We start from the raw sequence: 22,953 nt of genomic DNA, 5'->3' as shown, positions 1-22,953 counted from the left end.
GCTAGATGACGCTGCTGCAAAGCCTGTAGGACGCATCCAGCGCAGAATCCAGAGCACAGCGCTCCCTGCTAATGTTGAAACAGTCTGTACTGTAGTGGCCAGACATATGTCAGTAGGGATGAGAAGGAGGAGGACGATGGTGCTTGTTGTTGTTTCAGCCTTTACGGGGCTTTAGATTGACAGTAGTTGCGCCGCTGAGTGGCTCCGAGGATGTACGGCGATGGAGAGGGCACTGTGTGGGACCGGGTCGGACGGTCACACCGGGACTGCATGTGCTACCTTGGACCTCCTTCCACTTTGATACCGATGTAAGACATTCTAACTTCAACTAAATGCATTAGCAGTCTAGAGCAGGTAGGAAAACCTGTTGCGCACTTAATTTCACAGGCGCATTGAGAAAAGTAAACGAACTAGAGGTGGGTAGAGGTGTTAAAGCGTTCATTTCAGCATTAGAGCTGCATTATTATCTGTGAATTTGAGTGATGTATTTAATTTAACTGGTTATTATTGCCTAAAAGTGATTGCAGGACGTAGATCCGCACAAACAATTGATTTTGGAGGGCTGTGGCAGAACTTTGGGTAATAACTGATTTTCTCTGAGTGGGTCAGTAAATTGTATTTTGCTCTCACTAAATTTCCAGTTGTATAACAGCTGAAAGGCTGACTGTTATATACAACAGAGTTCTATCGGTCCAACAATAGTATTAATTTCACCTGGTGGATACAAGCCAAGTTGGCTGTTGATCTCCTTTGCATGACAAAGTCACGTTTGATGGGCTCCCGTGTTGTACATTGGGCGCGCAATTTTGTGGTCCAGTGCCTACTTGACGCCAGGAGCTGTCACAATTGTTGTTCTTCCATATCTACAAATCACTCATGATTGATTCATTAGTTGCAGATTCAGATAAGCCAATAATGGGAGTTGCACAGTGCACAACAATAGCAGGAGTAGTCAGTTTCGCTTAGTGTCTCTCAAACTGTGGCAGTGCGGACGCAAGGCCACTGAAGGATGATGATTTCTCTACCGTGCAAGAGAGGCGCTGCAGGGGCCCTTAACGTCCATCTCTGTGGAACACGCAACACCCAGTTTATCCAAGAAAAACTCCTATATCGTCAAGTCATACACAAGGTTTACAGACTCTCCTTCATTTTGCCAAACGGCCTCACTTGGTCTTGTAACACACCGCCACCTCTTGTTCTCTCTTCCCAGCGGGATGCGCAAGTCGCCCGACGTGAGCCCCAGAAGGCTTTCGGACATCAGCCCGCAACTCAGACAGCTGAAGTACCTGGTGGTGGACGAAGCCATCAAAGAGGACCTCAAGTCCTCCCGCTCAGTTGAGGACATCAACAGCGCGTCCATAGAGGAGCGTATATTGCGGATCACCGGCTACTATGGATACCAGCCTTGGAGTACAAGCTACAAAAGTAAGTCAGTGTACACATATGGATCCGTTAACTGCTGAGATCCAGTTCTCAGTTCAGACATATATATATAGAATAAATAGCTGCATGGCAGAGTAAAACAGTTATAAACCTGTACTAATCAATGGGCACACATTCACAAGATGATGATAAGATGGCACATTTGAACAATATGGGTCATTAGATAAGAGGGGAGGTTCCATCCTTTACACTCTTCTGACTTTGGTAATGAAGCACATTGCAAGTTCCTTGTGTAACAGCCCATGTGTTTTACACAAAATGCACTTGGAATGAGCCAAATAATGACATAACACCCAGTGTCAGTCACTATCTTCATCATTATATTCATTGTGTAAGTTTGCACCTTGTGAGTTACTGTTGTTGCTAAAGCCCCAGTGTTGCTGCAGAAGGTGGAGCAAATGTTTGCTTCACTGGAGCTTGTTGAGCTTAGATTCAGAGAGTGGGAATCTTTCTTGAAGCAGTCAATTATTAGAGGGGGAAAAAAGCTGTCAGCACAGATTTTACTGTCTTTCTCTACACTTCAGTAGATTTACATTCTTTATGAGCAAAGCATTAAGCCCCTGAGCTGTAGTTACTGCTGATCCTGTCTGGTTGATGTGATGGATTACAATCTTGCTTCATCTCTCCTTTGACTTTATGTTGGATAGCTGTTTACCCTGGTTGTGTCATGACAAACCACAGCCTAAACAACTCTTTGGTTCATTTGTTTGTTACAGTTACTCTAACAGCTGCAAAGCTACATATTTATTAGTCTATATAGTACCTAGCAAGTGTTGAACTGGACAGCATCTCTTCATGTTTGTCTCTCTTTTGTCATTATCTATGATGCAATGTGATGTGATGAGAGAAATTAATTTGCCAGGCCTTCTGTCTACCAAACCATCTGTAGGCAACTGCACTAACATCTTAAACTGATCCGTCAAATTGATTAATGAAAACAACATAATCTAAAAAAAATTTGAAGTTCCTCACAATGTGTTGAGATTTTGAATAGTTTGATTGATGAAGACAATTGAACAAGAGCACCTAACCAATTAAAATAGAAATACACCTGTTGAATAGAGAAGTGAGTCTTTAGATGGACACAGACCCTCATGTTATAGATACTGTTTTTTTTTAAATTGGACACATATTACAGCTTTTTTAAACAACACTAAAATCATTCATGAACAGACGAGACCAACTATTGTAGTTCTGAAGATGTAAAATGTTTAAAACTACAACACTCTTTCTTCTGTAAGATATGGAAATTAATTCTTTCATCAGTTGGGGACCCCATTTGTCATATTTTTGATTTTATACTGAGCTAAATCTTTTCAACAGTGACACCTCTGGACTGCAGGCAAACCAGTGTATGAACGGGATCTATTAAACTATTGTTGCTATTCTGTAAACTCTAATGAGCTCAGCCACATTCCTGGAAAATTTATTTTATACTTTACAGATGAAGAAAAAACAAAAGAGGCGGATGTACCCTACTTTACCATTTTTCACAAGGTGACACAGTTTAATGAGGTCCTAATGAAATGTCTGTGACAAGCTTTCGTCAAAGTACCACAGAAATGTAGTACAACAGATCACCTTCCATGATTGTGCAGCTGTATTAACATTGAGGTATTTTAGGGTATGGAGTGACCTCAGCCACCCTCTTCATCAGGATCTGTCTCTTTTGCGATTAGAATTGCTCAATAATTCTTGAAGCAAATTGTTATCATATGACAGAGTAAATAGTAAAACACAGCAAAGATTCCCTCGTCTGCAGTTTGACCACAAAAATCTGGTACTGACTCTTATTTTATGTACTAGGTTGTTGTGAGTCATGCATTAACTGGGCCTAGATTGTGTCTGACTCTAATAGCCTGTTGGCTGGTTACACACCAGTCAAACTCGTACACTAATTCTGTCACACTGTGGCTTCATAAACCCTGTGTTTTTAACTGTTGGTCCATTCATCTTTGGTTTGTTTAAGTTTGTGGAGGCTAATGTTGAGAACTGTTGCCTCTAGTACAAAGCACCGATCGAGCTTGATTAGCACATGCAGCCTGATTTAAAGTTGATGTTGGGTGAAGAAGAAGACAATGAAGGTCAATGGTTATCCTCCGAGCTGGGAATGTGATGTGTGCTCTGAAAAGAATAAAGAATTGGGAGAGTTTTGGTGCTAACTTCAGACTCTCAAAGATATGCTCTAAAGCACACTATCTCACACCATTTCCTCTTTAAAGTTGATAAACCTTATTCTTTAGTTGTTGACCCATTAGTCAATGCATTGTTTTTACACAGTGGTGAACCTATCTCCATCTTTACTGCTGTAAGACTGCTCCACAGGATGCTGTTTTGATACCAAAGTTTGGCAACTGACCTATTAACAATTTTCATATTCAGTTGTCAGATCTTTATTTGTTTGTCTATTTTTTTTCTTTCGGTTAATAATATATTTGTTCAATACATTGCAAAAAGCGAGTGACCCCTCATTTCTTCATATTTTTCTTCCAAGAAGTCAGACCTTGTGATCCTCTAGAGTGCTCTTGAGTGTTAGTTCTTCAGAAGGGCTTCACAATTTTTTTTTTTTGGACATTGGTTGCTTTTTCAGTTATTTTTCAGCCAGTCAGTGTACCTGAACAATTTCAGAAAATGTCTGACCTTTCAATAATTCAAGCACAACAGCAGATGACTCAGATGTGCAGTGTGTTGTAGGGAAACTGGACATGTGGAGGACAAAAGAAGAAGTGGCAGGTCTTGAAAAACTACCTACTACAGATGAACAGTGTCTGAAAATGATATCCTCAAGAAATAGAAAAGAATCCAGCAATGACCTGACACAGGACCTAAGAGATGCATCACTTAAGCCTCATCAGAAATGATCTTAACGGAAGGGTGGCTGTCAAGAAACTAAGTTATATGATGAAATTTTGTTTGTTTTGCTGTGCATGTGCATGCCTCTACACGAATAATAGAAAGCAGCTACAGCTGGTGCAGACTCTGTCAACTTGTGAACATGTATGACAGGGTCGAGGCTAATATATGGTAACTAATACATGTTATTTTGAGCAGGGCGACAGCAAGTCGCCAGCACTGGGGCAAAAGTAGTAATTTAGAAGTTTGGTAAGCATTATTCAGAAGGAAGTTAGCTGTAGACGAGTCAGGAATAAACTTTCACCAACTATGAAAATCATGTGATCCATTCACATCCTTTATAATTGTTAGGATGATTGTTTGTCTTGTGTTGGATAGGATCACTTTCGAATGAATGCTTATGATGTGTATTCAGCCCAAGCGCTTGAATAAAGCTTCCTTCAAAGCTTCAACCGTTCCTCGTATCCTTTGAGGAGAATCTAATCTTAAAGTATCACTGAAACAGTGTGGGATCAGCTTGATGGAGAACGGAACAAAAGGCAGCCAACATCCAAAGAAGATCTATGGGATGCCCTTAAAGAAGCCTGGAGAGCTATTCCTGAAGACTCTTCAAGAAGTGACAAGAAAGCTTGTCTAAGAGGGTTCAGACTTTGATGAAGAATAAAGGTGGAAATAACAAATACTCACTTTCAAGCTGGTTAGAATGCTAAAAACTCTATTTTTACCTTTTATTTTCAATAAATTGCTGCACCCATTTTCTGTTTTCCTGTTTTAGCCGTGTCGATTTATAAACACCATCTGAAAACATGATTTTTTTATGTGCAGGAAATTTATGGACTTCATTATGAGCAGTGTTTATCAGCAACTGATTATTATCTAGCAGTTATTTTGAATGATAATCGCAGAATTTGCTGTTGAACAGACATAATAGCAAGCATTGTTCACCATAGAGTGGTTGTGTTTTCATCAATCGGAGTCAGAATTGACACAGAAACGCATGCTTTGTCCAAAGTGCATACACATTTGAGGGAATAAATCCCTTACTTGAGAAAAGTTGAGGGATTTGTTCCATAAAAGATCCGCGTTCATATTCAGAAAATAATTGTTCACTTTAAACAAAGAAAAAAAAAAACTGCTACTCTTTGATGTAAAAGTATTGTCAGCCCCTGAAATAGCTCTTTGTGGATGACAGATGAAACATTTCGTGACCAGTTGCACTGTTACATCAGACTTTTTTCAGTGTATGGCCATCACGGGAAATGTCCATACGCCTTTATTTTGTTCAGCGCTCTCATGTTTCCAAACAAAGCCGTCCCAAAGTGAGTTCATTTAGGCATTTATACAATGGTCTATACCCCTTGGTATATATGGTCTATTTGGCCTATCTACTTTGAGCTGTGTTTTGTAGTGACAGAAGTTGCATGTGAACAGAATCTGCTCACAGCTCTCTTTTAACACACACACACACAAAAAAAAAAGAAAAGTGGACACTTGGGATTCAATGGCAGCAAGACAGCAATTGTTATTGGCTAAAGATGGAGAGCTTCATGCTGAGAGCAGCCAGTTTCAGAAGAGGTTCAAGGCAGTGTGCTTCTCAGTAGGGTGCAAAGAGATGCCCGTTTGTTTCATTTGCTACCAACCTTGCCAAATTGATACTTCACTCTTTCACACAGGAGCAAGCAGAGTGAAAGTGGGAACTAGTAGTCAGCCATGACTCAGACAGGGGATGAAAGGAGCTGGCTTTTTCTTTTGATGTAATAGCTCATCTCAACATCCTTAATGTGAGACTTGGAAGATCACAAACATGCTGAGCTTGACTATGTGCAAAACAGTACCAGCATAAAAAGAATAATTTTTCAATGAGTTTCTTTTCCATGAGTGGTGTATCTAAAAACCCAAAGCAGCATTCAGGAACATTTCCATTTCACATGGTGGATACCAGCGATTGATCTTTCAGATTAGTTCCTTTTATCCCAGGGTGCCTCAGTTCTGCCTTCAGGCTATGTTAGTAGCTGTGGACTCTATTTATCTGTTCAGCGTGGTACCTACCATTTACTCTATCCTCTATTTTTATGTTATTTGTAAGATTTATGCAATATCTAGTTCTATAAACAAACAAATTCCCATCTTTGTGAAGATGTGCAAATCATTACACACACAAAAAACCCCCACCTTTAATCCACTTTGAAAATGGTCAAAGATGGAGGGATTGATGTCTGTGTCAAAGAAAATGTCAAAGCTGCAGAAAGGTCACCAGAGAGATTATAGTGAGCTAAATCATTTCAAGACAACACAATCCAATATTATAAAAAACACATCATTGGGTCTATTTCCCTTCTTCTATTTTTTTTCTTTTGTGTGGGCGCTTGCAAAGATGAGCACTTTATACATTCAATTAAAGAGGCAACTGACGGATAACTCGGAGCAGTAAAAGAGACCATTTCATGGCAGCTTTGTCTTAAAGCGGCAGAGCTTTAGACCTTAAGACTAACAGAAAGTCTGACATTTCTCATTTATGTCCACTCACCAAAGGGTATTACTTTTGCTGGGTTTGAAGAAAATGTCATCTCACAAAAACCTAATCCCATCGCAATTCATGAAACAGAAACGAGGGCTGATTAGAATTATAAGTGACGAGAAGTTAAGTCCGATATCACTGCTCCAGGTTAACTGTTCAAGATACATGAAAACTCTTGAAAAAATTGCTAGAAGCATACAGCTTCAAAACATACTTAACTGAATGTGTCTGGCTGTCTACCTCACTAGGACTATTTCAGTTTATCTTCTCTTCCAATCATTATGTGGATGAAAACTTTGCACATGGTAGTGTTTTAAACTCTGACTTTTTTGTTGTCAGTTGCCAGTTTGATTCAGTTTCTTACCTTATGTGTCATGCCTTGTTTTACCGCCTGTCCAGGTGTTTTTGTCTCAGCCTGATGACTAATTGTGCTCACCTGTGTTTGGTTAGTCTGTGAGTCTCTGTGTATTTTTAATCCTGTCCTTCACCTTCCCAGCTGTTGGGTTGTCTGTTTGTCTCAACATCTGGTTTGTTTCCTTCCTTGGTCACTATTTTGTCTTTCTTTAAATTTCTGTTTGTTTAGTAGATTGTTCCCTAATAACCTTTTGCACTTAAATTAATTTTTTAAACCTTTTTTTTTTATAGACATTGCCTTTCTTAAAATAAAAAGTCTTTAGTTCCTGAATTCTCCTCCACCTTTTGTCATTTCACTCCCAGTTTTGTCTTTTCTTCTTAGTGCCTTTTTGTCCCCTGCTCTCCTGCATTTGAGCCCACTACAGAACTTTCCCTTAAATGTAATTTATCTTCCACTGGTAAAACTTGTGATTCCTATGGTATTTGTAGTTTACTTTTAGAACATTACTTTTAAAGTGGATTTTGCTGGCAGCTGCTGCTATTTTTATAGTTCTGACCTGATCATGAAAGCTAGAGTTGGTCTTTTGGCTCCGACAGGCTTTTCAGTTGTTCCAGTTAAGTTCAAGGATAAGTTAAGGCTAAAAAAGCTTGTTTTACTTGATCTTCATGTATATAAATGGTGTTCTCATTGATTAAACCATTCCTTTTGTCTATGAAATTGTCCCTTTAGTTTTGTCAAGTTCCTCCAAGAAGTGAGCCATTTGTCAGACAAACAGACTTTGTTCTTTTTCCTAAATCTCTTGCACTATCTATCACAAATGTAGCATCCCCTCTGGTACAAATTTAGAGCTTCGTGAGGCATGAAATGAGGTTGGATTCTATTTTAAGCTGAGGGGTTGGACATGGTGAGACACAACAGTGGAGCAGGTTTGAGCGAGCCTATGTACCCACATACATTTCTACTGCTGGCAGTCAAAAGACAGCTGAAAGGGGCAGGTGAGTTAAGGCTTCCTCAACTGGAGCTGAACAGAAAGATGGGAATAGTTATGCAAATTCTTGTTTTGGCTTGCTCAGCTTCTTTTGGATAGATCCTGCCTCCATTCAAGCTCAAGAGGACTTTTGTCTTACTCTAGTGCTCATTTTCAGTCAATGATCATTGAAGGAGGCATCTCAGTTTTTCAGCTGAAAAAAAAAGAAGAAAAAACTCACATAGAAAAGTTGTTCTGCCATCTCTGTTGCCCTTCTCTAATCCACATCTGATCACCAAAAACCTGAACCACTGACACCACTGCAACAAGAGCTCATGACATATTGTTATATAGCTGCATTAGTCCACAGCACAAAAAGTTGTAAAATCACAAAAAACGCTCCAAAATTCTACAATTACCAGGGTGGTAAACCAGGGTTTCTACCTTCTCTTGGCTGTTCATGGCCTGGGTTAGAATTAATGTACTTGGTTAGGTCTACCTGTTACAAAATACATGGTTAGTTCATGTTTAGTTACAAAAATCTACATGGTTGCAGTTTACACATTTTTGTATGCATGCAATGCAGTTACAGTCACGTGAACACAGCCCCTCAGAAAACAACAGCTGATTTATATATCACTCTTTCACATATTATCACAATGGATTTTGACATTAAATGTCTATTGAATAGGCTTCTGTTTTTGGCTTAGGAAGCTTCCTAGCTAAGTGAAATGACTTGGAAGTGTATATATGACAGCCATGATAAGAGCAGTTTGAAATCTCTAAATGCTAAGGAAAGGAGCTTCAGTATTTCCTTCATTATCTCCTTGAGCATAGGAAACACTAGTTTCCTTTACGAAGGCAAAGTGATAATTCTGTCCCTCAATTCCTTGGGACTGCATTTTCTAAAGCAAAACTCAATTATATATATTCAGAACGAACAGGAGTTTTTGTGGATAAATCTTACGACAGCAAGGTGAGTCGTCTATGACAGCATTTGTAACTTTTTTTTTTTAGCTTTATCTTTTCCTTAAGATTTGATGTTACATTTTGTTTCACTAACATCATTCACATGAGATAGCCTCCGTGTAACCACACGATAGTATTGCATTAGATGAAGTATCTAAAGTGCTTTTTGTAGAATATTTATTAAACATCTGCACTGTCAGCGGTGTAGACCCATATGACACGTGAATGTAAGTGTGGTCAGATTCTTACTGCACGATCATCTTTTGCTGAAGATTTTCTCAAACCTTCTTTCCTTTCAACAAGGTCGAGGGATAGAGCTTAGGAGAACATCACAGGTAATGTTCTTCATGAAAACACAGTAAATGTGTTTTGGAAAGTGGACAAATGTATCAATGCTACAAATGTAGCAATGTTTAGGTGGATTGTAGATTTAATGTTTTGGATCATCAGTGTAAAGCCTTGTCATTATCCACCTATTGATATTTAAAAGGTGAACAATGAGAGCACAGTACTGGCTTTTTAGTTTGTCACATCCACACAGGAATACAAATTCAGCAATTTACAGAGGTGGAAAGATTGTCTTTATCCTTTCCCTCTCTGTGGCAAGTAGAACCATCAAAAGTGTGTTTCAGACTAGAAGTGAAGCCCCTCCTGACTTGATTAACTTCCTCTACATCTGTAGCTCTTATTCAAGCAGAGCATGCACAAGTCCCATTAATGTTCAGTCAAGGAGCAAAATCATTTATGCGTGTCACTATTAAACTCATATTTCTGCATGCTCACATGGATCACATGCTCATATGCATATGCACGTCTATTACAAAGAGAGAAGAGAATGATAAGAAAAACATCTGCAGTGGCATTGTGTTTAGGTAAACAGTTACTTACTCAGAAATGTCATTTCTACACAATTTTTCTTTCTTAGAAACGCTGCTTAGTGATATGTATAACATAAAAAAATCCTTGAACATCAAGATACGTTGAATATTTTATAATTTTATGTAAGCGGCTTGTGTGACTTTGGGGCACATATATTTATGAGAACATGCCAACATCTTGCATGCTGCCACGATGGGCTCAGTCGGACGTACAGTTTATTTCCATTGGTGGTCATTTATGTATCAATAACTGCGGAGTTTTACCCATCACCGAAGGATCTGTGGAACTGTCTCTGCAAGAGTACAAGAACTGGAGAGCAAATTATCCTGCTTCAGCTCCCAGCTGACCAAAGGGACTGGAAAAATCAACAATGGAAAGAACAAACAACATTTCAGCTGACAGAGCTTTCTGAGATGATCCTTATTTGAGGCATAGTTGCAGTTTTAGTCATGTGAACTGGCCAAAGTCTATTGGAATTTAACAAGAAAAGGTTACGCTCAACATGGTTTAAGTAGAGTTGAGTCATTTATGTTTTAGAGAGCATTGTGACAGCTTTATGTAGAGATACAAAATCAATTTCTGTCGCTTTACGAGCTTCAATAATTTCCACAATATGTCTTACTTGAATGTTTCTAGTTTCTTGTTTTGTCAAAATGGTGCAGGCAGGGCTCCTCTGCATAAGTATACTCTGCTGTTTTGTTCTCTCCAGAGCAGAAGATGCAGCTTCTGTTGCATAACATCACTTCTATAATTGAAGAGGATGCACAGATCTTTAAACACCTGCTCATGAAGTCCTGCTTGACACCATATTGTGGCGAAGATGTTTTAAAGTCTTTTCTCAGAACTTCACGTCTTAGAAAACCCCTCCCCTGTTTTCTATTGAAAGACACTTGGTGCAAAGAACTCTTTTCAATAATTACCATGCATGAATGTGACCATGGATGCTTCTGGTGCTGCTTGTCTCAGTCAGATATTGTTAATGTGACAGTAATCCTGAAAAGAAAGCGTTAACTGAATAACAGCTTCCGTGCTGTGTTCTCAGTGCTCAGTCTTCCTTGTAATGGAAAATCTGGCAGTTTCAAGTCAAATCCGGTCTTCCTGTCATCCCTTTCTCCTCCTCACTCCTTTTATCTGCTCTTAATTACAAGTTGTGAAGTGATGAGTCCTACCTCTGTGTAATGAATCAAGGGGCGGCTGTATCCACACACAACACATCATTGTCTGTGTTGGCCACAGAGGAGCCTTACCAGGTAACAGGGAGATCAAAGCGTAAATGGGGTTGTGCAAGTAATTAGGAGGCTTATTTGGTTGTTTTGATGGAAGTGATTAATACTGGTGTTGTAACAACACTACATACGAATATAAACTTTCTCCAACTGCTATTAGGGAGTTTAAAGGTTGCTAAAGAGTGAGACTTTTAAAATTAAAGCTACTTTTTACTCAGGCACAGCACGTGTCAAAAAAGTTTAATAAAAATTTGTCTCTGTCCTTATTTCAGTTGTTTTTAATAAAGGTTTGGAAGAAGCTTTCTTTATCTTTCCTTCCAATTTTTGTCCTTTGTTCTAGTCTGTTTTCCCACAGCAATATTCAGGGCTGCTGTGAACCAACAGCTGACCTTGTCACTTAATTCAAGTCTGCATTTCTAAAGAATTCACAACTAACTCACTAGTGTTATGATGTTTTCCATTAGGTCTGGAAATCTTGAATTTTCCATTTAATCTTGAGCTTTATCTTTTATTCTAACCTTTTGGCTAGATTATTGCAAGTCTTTATCCAAGTCTGGATAAAGAATAGTCACTTCTTTGTTGTCTGCAGCTGGTACATATGGCAGCCACTTGTCTTTCAACAGAAAGTGTGATTACACAGTGCCAGTATTGGCTCCCCCCCCCCCCCCCCCTGTCTGTCTCTGTGAGTCAGGATTGATTTTATTTATATTGATTGCTTTTGAGTGTTTAAATGGGCTGACCCCACCTTCCTGACTGAACTCTTGCATCATCACATCCCAATTTTCGACCAAATGAGTTCAACCAACTAATTTCGATTTTCCTGGATTTCTAAAATCCTGGTTCAAACCTAGAGGTGATTGTGCCTTTGAGTTTTCAGTCCGTATCTCCGAAACAGATAATCTTTTCGTGAAAGACCTGATCAGACTTTAAAGATTTTCAAGTCACTACTGAAGACCCTCCTTTTCTCACAGGACTTAAATTTCCCCGTGTAAGCGTGGGTTCTCTTCGGGTACCCCGACTACCTCCCACCACCCAAAAACATACATGCAAACATTCATTGGTGACTCTAATTGTCACTAGGAGTGTGTGAGCGTGGATGGTTGTTTGTCTCGTTTGTCTCTGTGTGGCCCTGTGATGGACTGGCGACCTGTTCATGATGCACCCTGCCTTTCGCACAATGACAGCTGGGAAAGGCTCTTAGGCTTTTAGATTGTATACTGCTTTTTTGTATGTATGTGTGTGTGTTTGCATCATAAAATGCAGCCTCTGGTCAGAGATGTTTTATTTTTTTTGTCCAGTTGAAAATAGATGGCTTCTTTCCACTCTCAAACTGTTTTCTGTTCTGAACATCCACATTACTCTGCTCAAGAGTATTCTTTACCCTTTAGCTGCAGGTGATTAAGGCCCCATAAGCCCCACTGCTTTCTCGACTTCTTGTACTGGAAATTGGACAATTTGGGTGTGACTTTTAAGGCCATTTTAAGCATCACACGGTTAGCTACACTGTTTTTGTGCCAGCAGATAAAGTTGGGATCCTATGGTCAAAAAAGTATGGCTGCAGTAAGAAAACTAACCAACTAGAGATACACATTGTGTTCTGAAAAAGACTAATTACTATTTGAATAGATTAAATCCAGTGCATAGAGAACAACATGCAACTTGGTACTAAAGACAGCAAAATATTTAGCTGCTATTGAGCCATTTCCCTCAGGAGATATTTGAGACTAGAGCAGATCTGAAAGGGTAGAATGATAGTTTTGATATATCATGTTGTTCTTGATCTGACCACATATCCCTCTGTAACTGGCTAACTGAGCATGTATTTAAAATATTCATCAGAGTAATATATATTTCACATTGATATTTTTATTGGAATGGGATCACGGAATCATTAATGCACTGCTTTCCATTTACTGTAAGACTGCTGCAGGTCTTCAAACTTCTTATGGATGCCCGATTGATGATCTCAAACCATTTACACAGAGAAACAATAAAAGAGATCAAATGAAAACATCAATGGATGACTGGTTAGCAGTAGGATCATGTCAGTGACTCAAACATTATGACCATGATAACCATATGGTAGATTGCATAATATATTATTCATCCCTCAGTATTTCAGATGATAAAAAATAGAAACATCTAAGCAATTGTAACTCACCAATGACCGAGTGAGTCATTTTGCCTACCAGCAGTTCAGGGCAGGGAACATGTTGTGAACTGAGTAAACATATCATGTACAGTGTATGCTCAAAACTCCTCTCATCAGTATTAATGAGTCATGCTGTCCACACACAGGCTCACTGTTAAAAGAGGGTGACTCATTTTGCAAGTGTTAATTAGATTTTGTATTAAACCTTCTTCTTTGTCCCTGTAGATAAACAATGATGTAGAGGAAACAAATGGTCATGAATTTATTTTCGAGGTTTAAACTGATTTAAATGAATGCTCTAAATATGCTTGACCGAGTTTTCTGTAAATTCTTTCTGTAGACCTTTGGCCAGAGTATTGCATTCACCTTTACTCTAACACAGTAATTCTTTAAGTCCGATGCAACTTTGATGGCAGTCGAATCTATACACAGTAAACTGTAACATTTAGTAACAGTTATGTTACGTGATGTGATTTCACATTGCAGATGGTTTGATTAGTGAACTGAAAGACCAATAATGTTGACCTCCTGACACGGACAGCTGCATTACTCTACTCAGCATCACTTTACCATAGGCATTACATACTAGGATTACATACGGTCCAGATACAAGACTTTGCTAGAAGCAAAACTGCACAAAGTCCCAGTCACAGTTGTTTTTTAATTATTTTTTTAGGTGTAGAAGAATAGACTAAATATGTTTTCATTTAATTTGTTATTTGATGTTATATGGGAATGAAGGAGAATGCATCCCATTCTGCTTTTAATTCTGCTTACTCCTGCAACATCTGCTCACACCACCTTCTAATTTTGTAACAGGACTCTGTGGAGCAAAAGTTAGATAACAAATGAGATGCAAAAAAAGCACATCAGGTCACACAAGGATAACACAGGTGGACACAGTTCCTCACAGAATTCAAGAAGAACAATTATATGAATCCTAAAGTGGTGCACGAGTCACTTATTTGAAAGAAAATCTGAGCGACTTTATTCTAATTCTATTCTTCAAATTGAATTTGATGGATTTTCAAGCAACATAAGAGCAGCTTTCCTGATGCACAAGCATCATGCACGGCTGAAGTTATTTATAGCAGCTGTAACTGAATACGACTAATCAAAGAAAAATTGCAATAAAAACTAATTATAAGAAACAAAATCAACTATCATTTTGATCAAGCTCTATGAAATTTCATGGTAAATTATGTCGCCCCTTTTTCCGTTTTCATCTCACTTATATGAGACTCAAATTTCTCTAAATACACATGAAGGCATCATGTATGCGTCTGGCCCTGGTTGTCCATGCTAATCATGTGTATAACACTTTGCGGTGAGGCATTTCAACTCTCTCTCTTATTACAGCATGGGATCAAAAGAATGTGATAGTACACTGCGGTAAATATCACAAAAGGTAAACAAACAACTTTTTTGCACGTTTCAGCTGGCTCTAACAAAAAATGAGACTGGGAATCAATCTCCTTCTCCCATTTCCAGGAAGAAAGTAATTTATATCCCCAAATATCAACCCCTTCCTTTAAGTGTTCACTGACAATAAATGTATACATGTATACAATGGACTACCTTGTAAAATGTACAGGGATGACTTGCTTCCTCAGAGATATAACCAAAGTCACCCCTCTTCTGAGCAGATCTGTGAAAAACTCTGACAGATCTGTTCAGAGGCTTAGAAGGACAGCAGCAAAGGAGATCGACCTGATAAATCTATTTCTTAAAGCTAGAGGCACCTATGCTGCCTGTTGTGTTTATAGGATGTGATGGACCAGCTCATTGGAGTATCTGGTGAGAAAAATTACAACTGGTTTGATTTTGAGAACTTAATCCCTTTTGTCTGAAGTCGTTCAAGGGGAAGTAATCCTTATAAAGACTGCACGCACAGTGGTTCCAATCTTTTTTTTAACGCTATAGTTTGTTTTTATTGGTTAGCTTGGGAGATTGAAGACATGCGAAACTATGAATGGCCCAGATATTTCACTATTTAATGTGGAAGAAAATTGGAAATTAAATAAGATTATACAAATGTAATTTCCAATCACATTCATAATAAAGACGTTGTTGTCAAGACAAGTCTCTCGCGGAATCTCTAATCTGATACAGGGATTATTAATCTGCCTGAAGGACTATCGTTAATGAGTGACTGCAAGAAGCTCATTTTCTTTGGAATCCAAAAGCTAAATGGAAGTGCATCCAGCTATCTCTCTGGTGCATGACTACATGCTCAGGGTTGCGTGAATGATGCACAATAGCACTGTAAAAGCATGCAAAACTCCCCAGATGAAGATGTTTTAAAGTCTCTGTTCAGCACACAAACTGTTCATGATGAGGAGCTCGGAATTGCTTAAAAGCCCTCTTTAGTAAAAAAAAAAATCAGTTTTTTTTTTTCTTGCTCATAAAAAAAACTGGGGTTGGCAGAGATCTGGAAAAGAAAAATCAAATTAATACACATTCAAAACTAAAATCCTGAATTTGTCCTCCTCCTGCAGCTCTCTATTCTTTCCTCTCCACCCTGCCCTGTCATGTGTTAAAGCTTCTCTCTTTCAACTGATTTTTCCACTATATTCTGCCCGTAACAGGGACTTTGTTGTTCTTTAGACTGCATCCTTTGATTTGTTCTAGAAAAAAAACTGATTGGATGTCTCTCTCCCCAAGGTGCCAATTTCTACAGCCTGAAATTGTCAGCATACAGGTTTTCATCTAATGCGAGCAACAGGGGAGAGAGCTCTCACAGCCCTCCAAGTACTCCACCTGTGCCTCCCTCTTTGTGATGAGAATCATTTGTTCTGTATTTTCTCTCATCCTGGTCTCAGGAGCAAACTGTTTTAGTGGGAGGCTTTGTTCATGTCTTAAACATGTTTTCTGTCTTTTGAAGAACAGGCAAAGTTTGTTAGCTCACAATACAGAAAAAGTCCAGTCGTTAAATTATCAAACAATCGTGAAGTACTTGGCCATTATTCAGTGTGAAACTGGTGATGTACAAACACAGTTGTCCTGCTGTCAACGAATTATATGAACACAAACCACATCTGGATGGAGCAGGGGAGAAATCGCTCTTAAGTTAATTTGTAGTGACAGCAATTGGCTACTGGCTGTTGTGGTTATTTATTGCATGTTTGTGGAGTTATTTGGATTTTCAATTAAAGATCAACACAAGACCCATTCAGTTCATAGCTTTTCCATCTTTTGTAGTTTGCTATAATGTTTAAACACTATATTGTCACAAACAGGAAGGGAATAGTAGATGAAAAAAAAAAAGCTTTTTGTTGTTTCCAAGCAACATGTGCTGTCAAACGGTGATGGTGTCAGTGTTGGTCCTACGCCTGATTTTTACACCATTTTGAGCCTTCCTGAACACACACACTCCAACTGTGACGTCAGTCAAGTCTGTGAGGGCTTAGTGATTAGGCCTTATGGTTGAGTTTTGGATTTAACTTTTGGGCTCAGAGTCGTCCTTGCCACAAATTACCACCTACTCCCTCTTTGTTGCTATGTTTGGAACATAAAAAAGTTTATGTACATCTGCGTTGTGTTTTTTATTATTTACTATTTATTATTGAACAAATTTTCCAGTTATTTAATACAGAAAAAACTATTCAGTGCCACCTGAGGAATACTAGTTGTTGTCATGCAGTAGGTATCACTAAGCCAGATTGGTAAATGCCGTGTTCATTGGGTCTTAGATTTAGTTTGAGGCTTGAAACCACATCAGTTCCAACACAACCCTGCTTCGTTATGTCATTGCCATGTTTACATTTGGTACAAATTTTAGTATTTGCAATGATAGTTTTATCCATAATTCAGTTCTTGAACAGATTGCATATAACCTTGATTTTAACTCAGTATTGTATTGTCTTTCAGCTACTATTCTTCATCTGTCTGAATCGAGTGGGAGAAGGCTTTAATCTGAATTCTAAGTTTTGACATTGCATAATTTTTAGACAGGCCCAGGACATTTTCTGTGAGCAACACTCTTGCATGTCATTATATGTAGATTTAATCTGCAACAGAGCAGAATTCAGTCGGTGAGAGCAGTTATCGCAGAGCAAGCGAGTCTTCCCCATGGATGTCACTATAAGTCATTATTATAACCCCCAGCCCCCCAGCATACAAAGTATCCAACGTGGGGTCAAAAAATCAGGCAATTAAGGGAGCTGTTGATGTGGATGAGAGTCGACAGCCAATGGGGGAGTGCAGGAGTCAGGAGGGCTTGAACCTCCTTCCCCCCCTCAGGGAACTGACTGGTCCACATCCTTTAGCCCACTACATGCATCGAGCAACAACTTAATCACAATGCTTATTCAAATCAAGCCAATGCACAAGCCTCCATTAGTGCTTGTACTTTCTGTACAATGTTGGATCAAAGCATTCTGTGGGGACAGTTCTCTGACAGATCAGTTTAAGACTGAAAATTCTATTCAATCTTTATTTGCCTTTAAAGGAGAACAAACATGGTCTTAATAAGACTATTACTTCAAAATGATGTACAATTAGGAAGAAATGAGCGCTTTGTGCTTCAAAGAAGCTTTTTTAAATGGGATTTTTATTTTATCCAGCAAATAGTCTGAAATACAGACAATAAAAGCCTCAGATTTAGAGCACCTCTCCTGCTGTCTGTCATCTTTGTGAATTCAGAGTAATTACTGCAGAGAATGGAACACAACTCAGTCTTGCATGTTGCTTGCACCGCTCCTAATGTGAAAACATCCATGTAATCACAGTGGAATGATGAATTGTCTGATTTTTTTTAATTCCATCCAGCTGATCGAGAGAACAGCTCTTCCACAAACCTTATAACAAGTGCACAAAGCTGCATTCACAGCTATGGAGACACAAGGCCATCAAGTTCTATTTTTTGTCCAGCGCTGACTGCTCACTATTTGTCTTGATGCTTTCAACATTTGAGGTTGGGCAGGGCTGGGAAGTAGTGTTTGGGGAGAGAAAGAGTTTGAATTTTACACTACTGACAGCATGCACACCTGTTTGGCTTTTTGAAGGGTCTCCAAACACCTGCTGCTGTAGTGGACGCAAAGCTCGGTTTGCTGATCAGAAACCAGTTGTGTCAGAGTTGAAAGCGACCCGCCTGGTCACAGCATCTAATCTAAACACTTCAAAGACAAAAACTAACAGATCAGAAGCTTACTGATGATGTGAATATACAAGACTAATTAACCTCTTCTTTTGACTGATGAGAAAGACTTTGCAGCTCCCACTGTATTTTGATTTGTTTTTTTTTTCATTCATAGGTTAGATCCTACTGTTACATCAGAGTTGAATTATTTACCATCTCTAGCCATTTTTTTCTGAGCTGCCAGGCTCAATTATGTTGAGGCAAAAGTGATTCAAATCACCAAAACTCAGTATAATTGAGGTGTAGAGTCTCAGGTGTATTTTATTACTGTTATTTCACAGCTCTCAGTTGTGCACAGTTCTGTCACTGGTCTCCATGGTACCATCTGTTTCAAAGATGGAGATTTGTTGAATCCCTCATTTAAGGCCCCCTGTCACTAGTGGTGAAGACAGCTGACGCTTGTTTCTGCAAGAGTGATGAGGAAACATTCAGGGCAGGGTTGTTTCCTTGTCACTGTAGTCACTGTCCGGGCATTTGTCCCTTATACGCGGCGGGATCTGTTTGTTGAGTTGCCTCCAAACAGAACGTTAGCTGTTGGTCCCACTGCCTTTCCATCAGGTGATAAAGCAACAAAAAGCTCTCCTCCCTCATGTCTTTTAATCTGTGGTAACATGCTAGCGCCACTTCACAAAGACGAAAACGGGGAAAGAAACTTTTTCTGCTTGAGGGATCAACACAGCTATATAAAAAATTCAGGCAAGAAGGAAAGTTCAGTGAAGCCTTTTTATATAATTCACAATCCCTCATTGTGATTCATGTTCATTAACATTTCCAACAGTATGGATATAAAATAATCTGCATTGCAGTAGTTCATGAAAGCCGCTTCATCTCCTGTAACATATTCAGACACATTGGCCTCACGCATGTAGGGTGCATCACTTGCTGTGTATTACGTATAATCTGTCTCTTATATACTTGTCTTGTTTTAATTCATAGCCAGTGCTCTGGCATATAATGCATAGTTTATATACCTGTGCTCTAGGACTCTATTGCTGTCCATAATATTAACAGCATGCTATGTTTTCTTATGCAAATAAATTGTTATTGAATATGTTCTGCATTCATTTCCAAATAGTCAAAAGTCTCAAAGCTAAAAAGCAGTGGTTTTGCATCAGTGTTTAAACATAAAAACATTACAAACTTCATTACAATGAATAATGGGTTTGTAGTTATTTTGAATCAACCCAAAATACACTGTCCTTAGCTGTTAATGTTTGCCAGAGAACCAAATGAGTAATGTGTATCTATGTAAAATTAGTTAAAAACTACAATCTTCTGCTGTTTTAGGGCACAATTTGGTCTTATCTTTTAAATTTCTATTTTTCTGTTAGTCCGACTGCAGTTTAACACATAACGAGGCATCATTTGGAGCTCTGCTGTTTGTCAAACTCCTCTAAATCTACATGAAAAACAAGTCATGCATAAAAGGCTTTAATCCAATGCAACTGCCATTCGTCCTAAAATGGCGCATGCTTCTATCCATAATTTTATCTTTTACTTTAAGCTTTTAGCTAAAAAAAAATCTATATATCTATATAGACTGTGTTTCCGTTTTTAGAAACCTGCCGTGCATGGCTGCTTAGTGAATGGCCAATGCTTTTTCGGGCCATCCTGATCTCTATGCAGCTTTATGACGCCTGACAATGAGGGATGTCTGCAGAAAAAGAAAAAGTTTAGCAATTTGAAAGGAGACTCTCACATTGCCACAGTGCTTTAACATGTTTCCAGAAAGGACAAAGAGAGAAATGATTACAAAGAACAACCCCTGTGTAACATTTGTTTTGCCTGTGTGTATCTGTATGTGTGTGTTATTCATCCGGAAACGTTGTTGTTTTTTTCTATTCTATCTGTTGTTACCTCGTACTATTCTGTACTATACTGTTCTATCTGTTTTTCTGGGTCACTTTATTACTTTTCATTACAGCTTCCCTACTGTTTTCTTCACTGCTGGGCTGCAGCTTGATTTTTATGGCCATTTTTCATCCAAACCCTACGACAGGTCACATTTGTCTAAATGTGTGTGGTCACAGTGCACTCTACAGGCAAAGTAAGCACACTGCAGTGTGAGGAATGTATTGAGTGTGTATCCACAATTACCAAATCAACACGGCATCTCTTTTATTTAATCTACATACTTATCTCAAGATCATGCATAGCTGTATCTTTTAGAATATAAAATCAACTGTTTGTTGCAAGTGTTTCTTTTTGGCTTGAAAGCAGAAGAATTGGACGTAGGACCAGGCAGAAAAATAAATTGTTGTGACCCCAGATGTGTTCACTTTCATAAGAATGCGTGCTTAAATTGCTCATTGTTCTTAGTGTGTTCGCGAGTTACAGAGGGTGTGACTGCAGAGGGCGAATTCCTTTGTAAAAATACTGTACGTAGACCAAATAATTGTTTTTTTCTTCTTCTGACATAACAGCATGTAATTACATCCTTGAAGAACATCTTTTCTTGTCATTGAAAGTACTTTACTATAGAATAAAAAAATGTACATAACATAATGGATTTGAACCACATGCCCACATTTTTGTTCAGGCCTAACCAACAGCCTGATATATAAAAACAGGAGGCAGAGAAAAGCTTTTTTTTAAATGATGGCCCTTAATTACAGCAATTTAGAACAATCTGAGTAATTTCCAGCACTGTGAGATAAGTGCGGTTCAAAGAGTAACTCCAGCAGGAACAGCTGGGAGGAAGCTTTGAATGATAGAAATGAACAGTCCTAGTCTGAGTTAATGGCAGCCCGAATCATGAATGAGAACAAAATGTCCAGAGAACTACAACAACAAACAAACAACTATGATTCCACGAAGTGAAAAAATAGAAAATCAAGATTTAAAGCACTATTGAGCACAATTATTGGCACCGTTTTAATGTACCGTATATCAATTTTGCCCTAAAACTACCTTTGAAAAAAAGAAAATATAAAGCACTGTGCAATTAGATGAGTAGAATTGACTCATGTAAGATGGTTTTACTGTATTAGAAGGAGCTGGTTGTAGCTGCTTTATTTTACACCATGTTTGAGACAACAGAGGACTTCAGAAATTTGTCTTGACAACTCTAATAACTCAACTCTAATAGCCACAAGGCAATCACCAGAGATCTTTAAATCCCCAGAAGTTATCAAGAAGTCATAAAACTGAACAAATGTGTTCGGCACAAGATGGTAAAAGGAAACTTAGTAAGAGAATTATTTAATGTTGATGAAAGCTATGGGAAAAGCATCATGCAGGATGTCAATATGACCTGGAGTGACCTGTGGTTGTGGTTTTTAGCCCAAACCTCTTATCACACATTGAAATGAGGATGACCTAATTAGATAAATGCCTAGAAGTGTACAATTATTGCAAGATATCTGCCACAACAACCAAGAATACGGTAAGCACAGTAAAATATGGTGGAGGTTCTGTCATATTGTGGGAAAACTATACCGCTACTGGTATTACATGCCAAGTTCTTTCAATAGAGTGAAATGTGTCAACGAGTATGACACAATTTTTGTTTGAGATAAGCCGTTTAGAACAATGATGTACACACATATAAACACAGAAGAATGCTTGAAAAGGAAAAAATGGGATGTTTTAAACTGACCTCAAATTGTTTCTGATATATATTGATCCCACTGCCAACGTTTGGAAAAATGAAAAGAGCTTGAATGCATAGATTTTTAGATAGCTTTGCAGTAAACATTATAGCAAGATTCTTCAAGCATTTGAAATATTAATATTAATGTTAATTACCTTTGCCAGGACTGAAAAGTGAAAGGTGTACAGGCGATAAATGCTGATTAAATTTAGCTTGGAGTTGCCTTCCCAGAAGAGAAAATAATCATACTGAATTTTGACAACAGGGGGAGCCAGTGCCATTTATTGTAGTGAAAATATCCATATGGAAGACCAGTGAGAGTGCACGGATCAGTCTCCTTGTTCCTGCAGAGAAAATGGTTCAATATAATCCTTCTGAAATGCAATTTTACAAGGACAACTATGACCATTTCAGTTGTGCTGCATCCTCAAAACCTGTTGCATCTCGTAGCCTCTCTTCAAGAAACGGTTAAGTTTACATCAACAGCATTAGGTTGCTGGTTAGATGTTTAAAAGTGGAAGTTTTAATCACCAGACCATCAGGAGAAAGCAGGATGGCAAAGGCTGTGCAGGGTGTGCAGTGCTAAAAATGTCCTGATCAAATAAAAGATTTAACACTTTTTAACTAAGAATTGTACTTCCACATGCTCACAGAAGACTTGTGGTCTTTATATAGAGACCACTGGTCCTCGAGCAAGAGCAGCAATTGGACTAGATTATCTGAACATTGATCTCAGCCAATTTAAAGCTTCCACAAAATAAGGCAATAATGAAAAGAGAAAACGTATACATGAAAACTAAGCAGATACTCTTACTGCACTGTTGTTTGTAGCATTTATTGTTGAGGGAAAAAATAGCAG

The 22,953-nt window shown here is 38.5% G+C and overlaps 1 protein-coding gene across 1 annotated transcript in view; it reads left to right on the top strand.

Moving 5' to 3' along the window:
• The first annotated feature begins 116 nt into the window (after positions 1-116).
• Positions 117-22,953, top strand: part of slc35f3b (solute carrier family 35 member F3b) — a 45,240-nt gene continuing 22,403 nt past the window's right edge. The window contains exons 1-2 of the mRNA XM_072391190.1: positions 117-308; positions 1,211-1,425. Coding sequence (XP_072247291.1) covers positions 211-308; positions 1,211-1,425 — 313 coding nt within the window. The 5' untranslated portion in view covers positions 117-210. The remainder of the gene's footprint in view (positions 309-1,210; positions 1,426-22,953) is intronic.

The sequence above is a fragment of the Leuresthes tenuis genome, unplaced genomic scaffold, assembly GCF_036924035.1.
Source record: "Leuresthes tenuis unplaced genomic scaffold, fLeuTen1.0.hap1 SCAF_8, whole genome shotgun sequence".
Taxonomy (NCBI): Eukaryota; Metazoa; Chordata; class Actinopteri; order Atheriniformes; family Atherinopsidae; genus Leuresthes; species Leuresthes tenuis.
This window is presented reverse-complemented; position numbering and strand designations above follow the sequence as displayed.